General features: G+C 43.8%; 1 protein-coding gene across 7 annotated transcripts in view; it reads left to right on the plus strand.

Annotated features, from left to right (window-relative positions):
- acss3 (acyl-CoA synthetase short chain family member 3) overlaps positions 1-15,250 on the plus strand; it is an 84,221-nt gene that overhangs the window by 36,585 nt on the left and 32,386 nt on the right. For 2 of the 7 annotated variants that reach the window (XM_086201845.1, XM_086201846.1), the window contains exons 2-9: positions 566-1,116; positions 3,999-4,143; positions 4,845-5,033; positions 7,150-7,284; positions 8,978-9,118; positions 9,779-9,859; positions 11,896-11,991; positions 13,821-13,972. In XM_086201845.1, the coding sequence (XP_086057971.1) occupies positions 809-1,116; positions 3,999-4,143; positions 4,845-5,033; positions 7,150-7,284; positions 8,978-9,118; positions 9,779-9,859; positions 11,896-11,991; positions 13,821-13,972 (1,247 nt within the window). In that variant the 5' untranslated portion in view covers positions 566-808. Of the gene's footprint in view, positions 1-565; positions 1,117-1,390; positions 1,452-2,604; positions 3,125-3,619; positions 3,705-3,998; positions 4,144-4,844; positions 5,034-7,149; positions 7,285-8,977; positions 9,119-9,778; positions 9,860-11,895; positions 11,992-13,820; positions 13,973-15,250 lie in introns of those variants that run through there. The other 5 variants (XM_086201848.1, XM_086201847.1, XM_086201851.1 and 2 more) reach the window with 5 other exon arrangements.

Below are 15,250 nucleotides of genomic sequence, written 5' to 3' on the forward strand. Positions count from 1 at the left end.
GCAGATACGACACAAGAACAATAAACAGTCGTGTTGCGTTCTCCAGAGAAGGCGAGGAACGTGCGCTTTTCTGTTGAGAAGATCTCATTCCACCCTGACGATCCTGAGAATGCAATAAAGCTGCTCGCGAGCGAGGGGCCGCGCGTGGAGACGTGCCGGTTCCACAGATTCCTCAAGACGTTTGCTCCAGGCTAAACTCCAAACGTTTATTTGATTCTCGTTTCTTAATATTTTTCCAGGATGCTGCAACAATGAATCAATTAGACGAAAGAAAAAAAAAAATCACCGATTATTTTTTGATGATCCTGTTGTTTTTTTAAGTTTTATTTATTTATTAGCAAAACATTCCTTGCGATTTGACAAACAGCTACTGAGGACCCTGAGAGTTTAATATCGGTGCTCAAAAACAAAGAGGGAAGAAGAAGAAGAGAGGGGGGAAAAAAGCACAAGCAAATATGAGTTATGGAGATTTCTTATTATCTGGCAGTATAAAACATTTGCCTCTGATTAAATGCCAAACACTGATTTATGGTATTCTGGTTCTTGGTTCCCTCTGTTTCAGCAGGAGCGAAAGCACACGGAGTCGTGCACAGTCGTGTGACTGCAGCTCAAAGCTCCTCCTGCGTCGACCACATCCAGTTCAGAGTTCGCATGCCTTCAGGCTTTAGTGAGGTTTTGTGGACGAGTCTCCGCTTCCTCCTTCATGCGGCCTCAAACGACCCGCGTTGGCTTGAAGCGGGTCCCGCACCTGCAGGGGGGAAAACAACAACAACAACAACAAAAACCTAACAACTAAAGTTTGAATAGAATGCATCCCCAAATCAAACACTTCCTCCTGCGACTGAACCGCAGCGCGGCCGCGCAGCGCAAGAGGACAATCGGGAGAAAGTTGTGGAATGTTTGCGCACAACAACGCGGCGGAGGAGCCGCAGAGGAGCTGCGTTTCTCTCTGCAGGAGAGCTGCAGGAAGTACGCGTCTGACGCCGCGTACAGCCGTGCCTTCGTCACGGCTCGGGACCACCCGGACGCCTACTGGGCTGAGGTGGGTCGGGACATCCACTGGTTTGAACCGTGGAGGAAAACCTTGCACGTTGAGGACCCAGTGTTCCCAAACTGGTAGGTGTGGGCGAAGTATACGCAAGTTACGTAAATTACGTGAAATGTTAACTTGTCATCCCGTGCACATCAAAATAAAACTGAACATTATCTGCAGCGAGTCCCGGCTTCCCTCAGTGAAAGTCTCATTTTAAGATTAAAACCAGTGAAAATTAAGCAAAAAATATTTATTGAGTTATGAAAGATTTCCAGTTATTTATGGCCCTGAATTTTGTCGTCTGGCTTATTAAAATATTGATGCTTATTCACAAACCTTTCCCCAAAGGTTTCTGCGCAGATCAGATGGTCAAATACATCGTCCTCCTCTGAAAACTGAGCCAAATAAATAAACAAATGTGTGTGTGTGTGTGTGTGTGTATATGTATATATATATATGTATATGAAACTTACAACAACTGTTCAAAATGTGCAAAGATAATTTGCCTGGTTTGATTGTAATATGAAAGAAAATGTTATTAGAAAACATATAAATACATGAAAAATACACCAAACCCCTTGTCTGCTGGCTATGAAACCTGATGTAAGCAGAAAACCTGAAAAATAAAACGGTTGAGGTCAAGTTGGCTTATTTTTCACAAACTTGTTTTTAACTTATGTAAGCTGTTATTGAACGTGCAGTGGAAGCAGGCTACTAGTAAACTCAGATAGCAGCCTTAGCAATCTTTCTTCCAGCCGCCATTTTTTTTTTTTTTTTTTTTTTTTTGCTGGCAAAGCAAAACCAGAGAAAGTTGTATTTTTCATCTGTGGCCACACAATCCACAAAGCCCCTAAATTATTTAGTGGCCAGATGTAATTCTGCTGACCCAAAAGTGAGACAGGATGAAGGAGTTCAGTCATTCTCTCCTAATGTGCTCTCTCGGTTTCTTTCTCCTTGGGTGAATTTTTAAGTTCATTTCCCAGTAAATGGTTGTTCTTCCTGAAGGCATTGTTGGAAAAGCTCTCAATAAAGTGGACACATGGTGTTACACTCCATAAATATTAGCACGGGACACAACACCACATTAACGCTTGAAAATCCTCGCAGCTTTTTGGAATATGTGACTTAATTTCCACTAAAAACAGTGGATAAACTGAGTCAGGTGTCACAGAATGACTTGTTTTACTTTGATATAACATTTTGAAAAGTGAAATTGAGATGCATTTTTAATGGATTTTTTTTTTTCATGTTCAAGTTAGCTTAGCGCTAACCGGCAGTAGCTGTCCCAGCTGTGGCCTAGTTCACTATTATTGTTTTGGCTTGAAGAAACAGTGGATAAATGGTTCTGAATATTATGTAATCACCTTTAAATGACTTGGGACACTGCCAGAGCTTGAACCATGTGGTCTAGTAACATTTGGAAAAGACGGCTAGCGTCCCACAGTTAAATAATTTAGCCACATTCTAGCTAGCAGAGAGCTAACAGGAAGTAGTTGTCCTAGCGTTGGCCAAACCTGATGTATAAATGACTCTGTTTCACACAGGCCCCTTGACATTACTCGTTACACTATCCTAGTTTGATCAATTTTTGGAAAAACTCTACAAGTGAAGCACAATTAAATTATTCATCCACTGTTAAGCTAGCAGAGGGCTAACTAGAAGTAGCTGTCCTAGCGTTGGCCAAACCTGATGTATAAATGACTCTGTTTCACACAGGCCCCTTGACATTACTCGTTACACTTTCGTAATTTGATCAATTTTTGGAAAAACTCAACAAGTGAAGCACAATTAAATTATTCATCCACTGTTAAGCTAGCAGAGGGCTAACTAGAAGTAGTTGTCCTAGCGTTGGCCAAACCTGATGTATAAATGACTCTGTTTCACACAGGCCCCTTGACATTACTCGTTACACTTTCGTAATTTGATCAATTTTTGGAAAAACTCAACAAGTGAAGCACAATTGAATTATTCATCCACCGTTAAGCTAGCAGAGGGCTAACTAGAAGCAGCGACAGTAGCCCTGCCAACGCTGCCACGCCAAAATACCTGGCATCAGTGAGCTTTATGAGCATTTTGTGAAGTTTAATGTAGGTAATGTCCAATTATTTAAAACTATGATACTAATGTGCACATACGAAGTAAAACCACTGGTTGTTATTTTAACATTTGGCAGGGGTTAGTCTTTGGGGGGGAGGGCTTATTAGCGAGCCATCTCTCCTAAAGATATACGCAGCGCCTAAACTTTCCCAAAGTAGACTTTCAAATAATTGGAAAGATTTTAAAATGGATGTTCATAGCAAGAGTAGGATGGATGTGTGCTTGAAAAGTGCTCTTAGCCGCAGAACTTGACAGCACATTTGCTCCTGCCTAGTGCTTTTTGGAAAGCTAAATTTATCTAAATGCAAGACAGCCTCTGCACACACTCCTGCACTGAAAATGATGTGAAAATGTAAATTACTTTCTTTTTTGTGTGTGTGTGTGTGCATTTGCTTGGTGGTGTTTCATCATTCAGCCAGGGCAGAGCTTGCCTGTATGTGGTGCGGGTTTAGATAAAATGAAGTACTCAGCCATCACGTCTCTCCAGCTCCCAAAACAGCAGATCCCAGACGCCATCTGCTCCTCCAGCGTGCTGCTCTTCATCCATAGGCGGTTGAAACTGTAGCCTTAGCAAGTACATTGATTTTCTCTGTGCTTCTGGCAAAGGCCTCTGGTTCTGCCTGAGTTGGTTTCATCACTTTATTTTCAATTTTCAATAAAATGACGGGACCCTCCAGCTTCACACACACACACACACACACACACACACACACACACACACACACACACACACACACACACACACACACACCTCAGAGAAGTTTTTGTGGCGATCGAATCATTTTGTACTTAGAAAGAAACAGAATGTGTTCTTATTTCTAAGTTGCTGCCGTTTGAAGGACGTGATTGCTGATGGTTGTTTTGTCAGGTTTGTGGGAGGGAAGTTGAACATGTGCTACAATGCCGTGGATCGTCACGTGGAGAACGGCCGTGGAGAACAGCCGGCCATCATTTATGACAGCCCAGTGACCGGAACGAAGCAGATCATTACCTTCAGGGAACTTCAGGACCAGGTAAGTAGTGTAATTAATGCCAGTGATAATTAACCACATCAGTTAATTCTCATTCTGCATTTGGAAAGGAAAAACTGTATGTGCCATATGCATCTGGACTGAGCTAACATGAGCATGGACAGATAAATAGGGGGACAACAAATGCTCATTTTCATCATTGGTCATTATGCTGATTTATTTTCACTGTTGGTTGATCGATTGATTCATTTTTTTTTAAGTCCATTAAATGTTCAAATTGCTTATTTTGTCTATTTGACAGTCCAAAATATCCACATTAACCTCGATATTTCAGAAATTGAATGAAATTTGCTGTCATAAAAATGTTTTCAAAATGAAGAAAAGCACAGCCAGTCTTTTTTTTTTTTTCCCACTGTGAAATAAAAATTAATGATTAAATTGTAAATGAAAAGGAAAATTCGAATTGACTTCATGTAGTTTAAAAAAGTGTTGATTTTTTAAATTTATTTATTCATTTTTTTTTTTTAGATGAAGTCCACTCGAGGATTATCAGTGATTACCTTTGGATTGACATCTTTTTCTCATATTATTAACTTGAAAACCTCGCTTCAACGTGATGAATTTAAACGTGCACACTTATGAATGCTAGAGATGTTAACGCTGGCCAGGCGGGCCTTGCTGGCATTAAGTTTCCTGCCGTGTCGTTTGCTGGAGTATCGCCTCGCGCGTGTGTTTTCTTTCAGGTGTCCAGGCTTGCTGGCGTCTTGGTGAGAAACGGCGTGGGCACAGGTGATCTGGTGGTCATCTACATGCCCATGGTGCCCCAGGCCATGTTCACCATGCTGGCTTGCGCCCGCGTCGGCGCCCCTCACAGCCTCATCTTTGGTGGCTTCGCCTCGAAAGAACTCTCCGTCCGCATCAATCACGCCAAGGTTAGAGAATGTTCCCCTTCTTCTTTGGTTGAGATTGATCTTTTCTTGCTCCGTGACAACAACAGCACAACACCATCACTATTAAATCACTTTTTAGTCGTTTGGCCTCCCATAAAAACGAAGGGCAGGCTGGCGTGATGACTCTTTGTTCATTTTATGCAATTATATGACGCAGCGCTATAAAATGACTCCGACTAATAATTTCCCCGTTTTCGTACATCCTTAATGATGCGCACTGTCCATCCTGAAAAATATGTGGAAAAAAACTGAGAGTCGGAGGTGTGTGAGGCTTCTTTGTTTCTTTAATAAATCACCCGGGGTGGAAAAGGCAAAGGCCTGTCATTTCTTTCAGATCGCAAAAATGATGCGCCGACATTTTCTCATGAGAAGAATTAATCAACCGTTCTGACATTTGGACAGAAAACATTTCTGAAGAAAAAGATCTCTGTTGAGTGCTGTGTTTATACTGCATAAGTATCAGTGTTAAATGTTTTTATATGATATTGGTAGTAAAGATAAGTGCTGGCATTAGCGATGGATGGAGGTACGGACTCAACTGAATACAGGTGTTACATACCTGTGTAAGTACAATGTGAACAAGGCACACGTCGCAGATAATCAGTCACTCATTTAAATCCAGTCGTGAAGAGGAGAATAATCACAATTCTGTTCATGAATCTTTTTCTTGTCGCGCCCCTGATTTATTCCTGATCATTTCTATTTGTTGTTTTTTGTTTTTTTTTTCTCCGATTTTTTTCTTATCCCTCCGAACTCTAAACTGTAGAGAAGCTGAAGGAAAAAAAGAGGATGCAGGTGCGTGAAAGCTTGGATATCGGCAGGCGGGAGCAGACGATTCCACCGCCTGATTACAGACGCACGGAACACTCGCCATACATGATGTTGCTGCGCATCACCGGAAAACGAATCTAAATGTAAACGACTTCCTGTGACCCCTGGTTGGTTTTATTTCGACATAAATTCATCTTAGTCTTCCGTCCGACACTCACACCGTACGTGACATTTTCTATTGGATGGCAAACTATCTAAAATGGCCGCCTCGTCACGCTAACGCCACTTTAATGAAAACGCAGTCTTCGCAGTCACCCATCACCAAGTTCTTAGCGTGGTTCTGACCAAATTTGAGCTGGACCTAGTTGATACACTAGAACAGCGGCACCCAACCTTTTCCAAATCAGGGCCCACTTTTAAGGCCCACCTCCGACCCCATAAATACGGAGGCTGTAGAATGCGAGCACTTTTTTGAAGACTGAAGATAAAGGACTGGACTGAGTACAGGAGAAACACGCTGGAAGCTCCACAGCCGCTAACACGGCGTCTTCAAAATTAGCAACACCTTCAGGAGGCTAGCACATAACCACGTAGCTTTTGTCGATTCACCATCGGTGTCTCGTCGCTCTGTCCTTTTAATTCCCCCTGTTGCTAGGCAGCTCCATCCTCACTCATCCTCAGTTTCAGCCACCAGCATCAAACGAAAACAAGTCGAGTGCGATGCGGTCCTGCTGCAAAGTGGGCCGGCCAAAAGGAACAAAGTTTCCTATCCCTCATTTATTTGTCATGTGTCTAATACTTGGAGGAAAAACTAAATAATGAAAATGATATTTAAACATTCTCATATCCTTGAAAACACAACTGAGTTTTAACATTTAAAACATTATTCTGTATATTTTCATTTTTATATAAGTACATTTCCACCCCCCCCCCTCCCCCGCAATCATACTATTTCATAAATGATTTGGCGGCCCACTTGCAATACCTTCGTGGCCCACCGGGGGGCCATGACCCACAGTTTGGGAATCACAGCACTAGAGGGAGGACATCAAATTGTAAAACAATGACAACAACAACAACAAAAAAACCAAGTTCAATCCACTCGAAATATGATTTGGTTCTTCTTGGGCCCATTCTTCATCCCTCCGCTGTGTTCAGCAGCAGTCGGCTTATTCGTTTCTGCGTAATCCCGCTGACCAGCAAACAAACAAAGTCCACTGTAAACATGATCTCCCCGGCGGAGGTAATTATCTGTATAAATGCAGCATGTTCTTCTGTTCACATTTGACCACCATCCATTATTCATATGCGAGTGTGTGTTTTCCAGCCCAAGCTGATGGTTACAGCCTCATTTGGCATTGAGCCGGGCAGACGAGTGGAGTACATTCCTCTGGTGGAGAAAGCCTTGGAGCTGAGCTCTCACAGGCCCTCCAAAGTGCTCATCTACAACCGGCCTAATATGGTAAGAAGTGCAGAACACAACCGCCGAGCTCAGCCCAGCAGCTGGGTGTCATTCCTAAAACCTGCTAATTGTGTTGAAAAAGGACAAAAAAGCCTAAAATATGGCCGCCTGCTGTCCGACTAGATCAGTTCGTATTATTGCTTAATTTGTGGATTCAAGGCTTCCTCAAGGGACGCAAAGAGAATTTCAGATTATTCTGCTGCATGGAAATAAATTGATTGTCAGGCATACCAGCATGAAATTGTTGAGTGTGCTTTATATCAGACGTGGCAGCGGTGCAGATCTGGCTGCTGTTTCACTTGATAAAATGATGTAGAGCCTCTCCAAGCAGATGAGACAGGGCGGAACGTGGGCAGGTTGAAAGGCTGTGGAATGACCCCTCGCAGGAGTTCTCCGGAAGATCTACGCGGCGGCGGATCGATGTCCGTGATCTCGCACGAAATTCAGCGGAAAGCCGCGCCTGCCTTTGCGCTCACTGCATTCACTTTAGCAGGGGATTATGGTTCTCTTAACGCGGCTCCAGCGGGATGAATTGAAAACCTCGTCCGATAAACGAGTCTGGCTTGACTTTAGTGGGGGGGGGGGGAGAAAAGATGCATCATTTTTAAAAAGGTTTTTTTTTTCTTTTTCTTTTTGGCATCTGTCATTTTTCATAAAGTTGTTCCTCTTGAGCTCGAGAGAGCCAGGAAAGTCCCGACAGGGACTGAAGTCCGCTGGGTTTGACGCATTCTTAATGAAACGAAAGTATCAGAGAGATTTATCAAGGTTTGATTTGAGACAGGCGCTGGCGTGAGGGACGTGGGGGGGGGGCAGTGACCTATGACCCCAAGTAACCTTTACCTGCTAGCAGGGGTTATGGATGGAACAGAGACCACAGCATGTCACTATGGAACAAAACTGTTGTATTTTTCGTCATGAAATGAAAACGTCCCGCTCGTCCGTTCTCGTGATGATGATGAACGGCGTCGCAGAGTGGCGGGACTTGGACGTCGTAGAACAAAGCTGATGAATTTTCTATCACAGTGTCAACCTCAACTGCAGACATCACAACGTTTACATGAAAGGAGGCGTTTCGTTTCCCTCCAGTCTCAATAACAAGAGCTGGTCTTCATGTGGAGCCCCTTGGTCGCATGACTTTTGAACCTACAAGAAAAACTACATTAAAGTCTTCACATTGAATAGGTATTGGTAAAAAAAACAAAAAAAAAACTATATCAAAACAGTTAAGACACCCTCTTTTGAAACAATTTGGTTTGTGTTGTAAATTGTATTGATCAGGTGTCCTTCAGAAGGTCATGTGACCTTGAATCCTATAAAAATGGATACAGTTTGCAAAACAAAAAAACAAAAAAAAAAAACTCGATTAAAATAGAGATATAAGAAAAGCAGTATTTTAAAGAAGCACGTCTTTCTTCTCCAGACCGGTAATGATTATCATTTGGTGCCCCGAGGTCACACGACCACGACAAGAGAGCGAAATCAGCTCATTTTTCATGTAAGTATTCATAAACTAGGAGGCACCACGGGGCTCAACTCCCAAATTCCGCCGTCCAAATCCATCCACGACTAATGGGGTGATCCTGCTAACGGATGAGCCCGCGCTGGTGATCATGTGGCCTCCGTGCTAAACTCTCAGAGACGAGCACCAGTCGCTCTTTTACTCAAACGTAATTGCGTCCTCTTCGTGTTGCAGGAGAAAGTGTCCCTGAGCCCAGATTTGACTCTCGACTGGGACGAGGAGATGGCCGCCGCTCGACCTCACGACTGCGTGTCTCTTCCCTCCAACCATCCTCTCTATGTCCTCTACACTTCTGGAACCACTGGAACACCCAAGGTGTTTTTTTTTTGTTGTTGTTGTTGTTGTTGTTGTTTTGGCCCCCCCCCCCCCCCCCCCCACCACCACCACATCAAAATCCCGGACGTGCAGACGCACAGATGCATCCTCATGTGTCCTGTCCAGGATGGAGCTCGGACTATCATCTTGAAATATCTGTAAATAAGTCTGGTTGGAGCTCATGCTGCAGGAATTGCCTGCAGGCAGTTCCAAATAGAAAACCCCAGGCTCCTTTCAAATAGCATCATTTTGTTTGACCAACAGATTATATCGAATATCCGCCTGCTGGCTGCTTCCTGAGCTTAATAGTGATGTTATTGCCAGCATTTCACTTTGTGAGCTACTGCGAATTCTAGCTTTAGGGAGACCATAACTTTAAGATTTAATTGTGGACATGAGGACGCAGTATTTTGCTCTGAAATGTTTATACAGAACCATTTACTAATAAAAGCTAGAATTGGAATTGGTCAGCAGGAGCAGCAGTCATTTAGAGCACCCCCACACCCTCCCTTTAGCCAAGGAGAGCTGTGTGTGTGTGTGTGTGTGTGTGTGTGTGTGTGTGAGAGAGAGAGAGAGAGAGAGAGAGAGAGCTAAGATTGATATTCTTATTCTTTGCCTTGTGCACGACCAGACTGATGCTTTTCTTATCGTGCTCCCCAGGGTGTTGTGCGAGATACTGCAGGGTACGCTGTGATGCTGAAATGGACCATGTCAAATATTTATGGACTCAGCCCTGGAGATGTAAGGCAATAAAGCATCCTCTTCTGAGTTAGTGCCATGTTTGAGAACAAAGAGCCAGCCAGTCAGCAGAGGGACGGATTGTTTACTTCCTGAAATATCGCTATGTAATATTGATGTTAACTGTAGGGTCTTGAGTCTGGATTAGCATGCTTTCCTAGTGTGTATTTTCATTTCCATCACTCTTTTGTATAGAATAAGCTATACTTTAGCACCCTCATGTATGCAGAGGACAAAACCTGTCAGGACTCTCACTCGACGGCATCTTTTACTTGAAAATCTCAGCAACCGCCCGACATCAAACCAGGCGTGTGAACCGATGGGAACCCGAAGAAGTGCCTTTTCGAATTTGCTTCAGTTTTGACACGCAGTACGTTTAATATTAACACGCGACGACTGTTAAGCGGTGCTGGACGAGCAAGTATAAGCTGTGCCGGGGTGGGCGGAGCTTCAGGGCTCCGACTGTAGTTTGACTCCTGCATGCAGGACGATAGCGGAGGCGGTCGGGACATGAGTTCATCAGAAATGACGAACTCAAAAAGACCAGCGGAGGCTCACTGGTGTTTGGGATGCTCCCTAAGCCTTGTACACGCAGACTGTAGTTCTTAAATTACAGTTACGTGCATGAAATAAAGAGAATACTTCCACCGTGATTCACTGAATGAAGGGTCGAGCTTGGTGCAAGTTCAACAAGGGAGATGACAAGATTTGAATAAATGAGAGCCACAGCAGCACGACGTGTTCAGGTCCATTTTTGAATGTAGGCCACCTGCGTGTTGACAGCAACGAGAGCCCTAGATGTGTGTGTTAAAGGGATAGTTCACCCCTAAAAAAACCCAAACATTAAAACAGTCATCGACCCACCCTGATGCCGACGTTGTGGTCGGGTGAAGTTTCAAGTTCTACAAAACAAGGAGAAGGTGTTCCCAAACAACTTCTCCTGCAGCCTCGACTGAGCCCACCTAACCCGAATGAGTAGGTGGCGGCTGAATTTTCATTTTCGGTTGACTTGTCCCTTTAAATCGGAGGGCAGTTCAAACCCAGTTTGCCCCGTATTTTCTGACGCTGTGGCGGTTCTGAACCGCCTCTACGGGCAAATCATTCATTTTTTCACAGGCAGATGATAGAAGCCAACATGATTGATGCACATTGTTTCACTTGAAAACAGCATCTATTTACCATTTGAGTACTTGAGCCTGTTATTTACACATCCATGTTTGAGAGAATGGTCGTTTCTGTCACGATGTCTGTATTAATTTCTCTACTTGCGTGAACCAGCCACTGGAGGCAGGTTTAGTCCTCCGTACTTGTGCTATAGGTAGGAATGGGAATTGTTGTTGAGAGCCGGATCCTAGTGATTCAGTTCCTTGGAATAATTTACCAGTTTTTCAAACAATTCCCTTATCGATTCCAGTGCGCACGGATGACGTCGCCGCGCACGTTATGTAGCTGGTGTCAGCAACGCAACGTGCGTGGGGACGTCATTCGTCAGTGCAGCCGGCAGGAAACACTGCGGCGTAGCGGCGCAAACGCTTGAAAGTTAAGTTACATTTCACGAGAAAGGACGACAGCAGGGCAACTTGCAATACTTGCAGAGTGGATACTTCATCAGAGGGCGGGAAAACTACCAACATGCAGAAACATTTGCACACACAGCCTGCGATCATTTTGAATGAATGTCGCATTTCCGTTCTGCTCTGATTGAGTGAATCTCAACCCAGCAGCAGAGGCAACGTCCTCTACTGCGGGTAACTAACCAGCTGCCTATCATGTTAGCGCCCCCTCACTATTGGGTTTGTAAGGTCATGTTCCCACGAAACTAAACAAATGTTTACGCATATCAACCTGTTTGTTCTCTTTTTTTCCCCCAAATGAGAATCGATAAAGAACCGAATCGTTACGCGGAATTAGAAATGGAATCGTAAAAATCGTATCAATTCCCATCCCTTGCTATTGGTGTCAATGATTTTTTTGAGTCAACTTTGATAAAATCCACTGATATGAACCTGTACCTGATCTCATCTTCTCTATTTTTTCAGGTGTGGTGGGCGGCGTCTGACCTGGGCTGGGTGGTTGGCCATTCCTATATCTGCTATGGCCCTCTGCTCCATGGCAACAGCACAATCCTTTATGAGGTGCTCGTCTTTGCTTTCGGATGTCTGCCTCTGTTGGCTCTGGGAGCTGAATACATCCATATTTGGTTTACTTTTGCTGGACTCGGCTCCAGAGCTTTGTGACACTGTTGCCATGTTTGATTGCACTCATGCCCCAGTGAGGAGGAGACAGACTACAGCTCTCCTCTTGTTTTCGCTTCGTAGCACTCGCCTGTGTATCAAACTTAATGAATAATTTCCTGCTTTAGGAATATATTTGTTGAAATAATTGAACATCTTTTGTATTAGTACTCACGGAGGAGGGGGGGGGGGTATTTCAGAGTTGTAGATCACAATATTAGTTCTCTTTCAATCGTAAGGACAGTTTCACAACGCACTTGATGTTGATGCATCCAATTATTCGTTTGTGCACCGGTTGTGTCTTATTATTTTTACAATCCGTGGCTAAAATTTCTGAAAGCGCATATAGGTTTTCCACAACAAACTACCTCAAGTGATTGTCTGCCCCCCGCCACTCAAAAGCAACAGCACATGGGGGTTTTACAACATATTTGCATAAATTGAAGTGAGATCCCATCGCGGGGGTCACTCGACAAGCACGTTCACGTTGGGCCTTGAAAGGACGTCTGCAGGATTACACGAACAACGTGATGGATGGGTGTGATGTAAACCACAGAATCCATTAAAACCCATTTAAAATGAAGAAAACTTCAAACTTCCTTAAACTTGAAACTTGCTACTCTGACTTCTGTGCAGCCGGAGACTCAATTCGAGCTAAAATACTCAGAAGACTTTGATCTCTCAACGTTACTGCGCCGTTAATCACTGAAAACCGCCTCCTCGGCTTCTCGGTCTAAAACTTTTGACGTGTTCCTTCAGAAGCGTGGACCTGTGCAGTACATTCTCATACTCAGCTGTAACACTGGATACTTAGCACACTTTTTCTTCATCTAAAGAGGGAGATTGACAAGGATTCAGGTCAGTGGATCACCCATCTGTCACTGAGGTGCTTTTTGTGAGTTCGATCAACTTCTGTAAGACAATATAACCGGCATGCTGCCTCAGTACTTGGTTTGCGTTCTGCAGAGTGTGGCCTCTAAAAACAAGGGAGGTGTCTAAAAATTGGTTTGTGGAGCTCCGTCTCCATGCAGACTGTCTTAATAACCTGCAGCGCAGTCTGTAGATCTGCGTGTTTACATTTCTGCATCTTCCTTACAGTGTGTTTCCTGTCGCTGGTAAGAAGCAGCGCCACTGGGCGATGAATTAATCTGCCTTCCTGAAATTAATGTTTGACTCCATCTGGCTCTTGTAGCAGCCCGTCCATCTTCATGCTGCCAGCCTTTTGTCTTTAATGAATAGACAAATATTTATTCAGAGCAAAAATGACAGCCAGCCCTCACTGTTGCTGTTGACTATTCTCATTCACCTGTCTTTTCATTGAAAGGAGAGACTGTGGATCAGTGGGATTTGCTGTCTCAGGCATTAGCCTGCAGGCTTCTCTTGTCTTTATCTTCGAGTCCCCCAAAAAAAAAGAAAAAAACCTCCTGTAGTGCAACTGTTTTTTAATCCAACGGATTTCTGCGCCCATCTGTCTGCAAGGAAGTCTGGAGGGCAGAATTCCACCGTGGCTCTCCATTCTAAACAGCTGCTTTACGAATATTCAAGCTGTGTCGTTGTACTGGAAGTGAATTTGTACTGTCAAATATATTTCACGTATTACTGTAATGCTTTCAATTATCTCTGTTGATCTGAATCATCGATTCCTTTTGTAGGGAGTCGATGATTCAGATCTACCTGCTTGCATTCATATTCATTTTTTACAACTGTGTATCCCTGTACTGTGTTTACAGGGTAAGCCCGTGGGGACTCCAGACCCTGGAGCATTTTTCCGTGTCCTCTCTGAACACGGAGCCGCCTCCATGTTTACAGCACCCACTGCCATCCGAGCCATCCGCCAGCAGGATCCCCAGGTTGCGGTTGGGAAAAAATACTCCCAGTCCAGGTAAATATTCCAGAAATTCAGTATCAACTAGATAAACAAATAAGGGACATGTTTCAAGTTGGTTGAAGCTTCAGTGCTGTAATATTTAAGCAAAAATGTCAAACATTTGTCGCCTTTCTTTGTTTTATGGGGTTATTTTGCAACCAAAACAACATGATTTGAAGATTTTACCTTGGTCTCGGAAACTTGTAACTGCTCATTGTTGGTTAGCTGACAATTAAAAATACTGTGTGTAAGTTTGCCAGCCAAATGGCAGCTCATACCGTAAGCAACAAGGACATGAACTAACACTAACTTGTCAAAGGGTGAAACTCTCAATTTACCAATGCACCACCAGTGGTCAGTGACTTAAAAAAAAAAAAAAAAAGAGTGTTGCAGCTAAAATTAGCTTCTTCTTCTTTTTTTTTTGTCTTAGTCAGCTGCTGTGGATGGCTGCTCTTTAGCAATGCTACAATATGGAACATATCTGGGCTGGAGCAGAGCCTTGTGCTCCCCACCACCACCAGCTGAAGAGCTCCTTAGAGTCGGAAGAATGAAATGGCAGTAAGAGATATGATGGAGCAACACCAATTAGCTAGCGTGGCTAAAATGATCCCTTTACAAATTACACAATCCCACATCAATGGGATTGACAAAGTCTGGTACTGAGACAGAGGGTTGTTTTTTTTTTGTCTGTCTTTTACTGCTTCTGAGAAGCTTGTTGTGAAAACACAGCAGGTATGACCTTCAAACCCAGGTGGAAGGTTGATGTGTTGACGTGTGCCATGCTAGCGGTGGTCTGCAGCCCTCCCCTCTCCGGCCATCTGTTGATTCCACCTCCACAGCAGCCCACTTGACAGATCCCTTGTATCAAACCGCATCGCACGGATATTTTTCCCTTCACATAAAGTTTGTGTGTAGCCCAGAGGGAAAAAACCCCCACTTCCTGTTAGTTTGGCTTGGAGAAATGATCACAGTTGTTAATTGTTTGGAGAGTGGCGGAGGCACTTAGACCTACGAGGTTGGGGGTATCAGTTCACCCCTTTCATTCTGTTCAGTAGTCTGAAAATGCCTCTAAGCACACAATCATAAAGCAATTCTGGGTGTGGATGACCCATGACCCCAGTAAATCATTCAGTAACTCTGGTATTGTGTGCTGCTTTTGACAATTTGCTTGTCGGCTGCACCGAATACATAACCGCCCTTTACAGGCTCCTCTTACAGAGGAAAATTATAGCAATTTAGCCTCAAATATCGATAGCATTTATCTTCTCACTTGTGACCCCGCCGCAATCTGTC

This window comes from Aulostomus chinensis, chromosome 4 (genome assembly GCF_037954235.1).
Source record: "Aulostomus chinensis isolate RoL2024-O1b breed Wild chromosome 4, RoL_Achi_v1.0, whole genome shotgun sequence".
Lineage (NCBI taxonomy): Eukaryota > Metazoa > Chordata > Actinopteri > Syngnathiformes > Aulostomidae > Aulostomus > Aulostomus chinensis.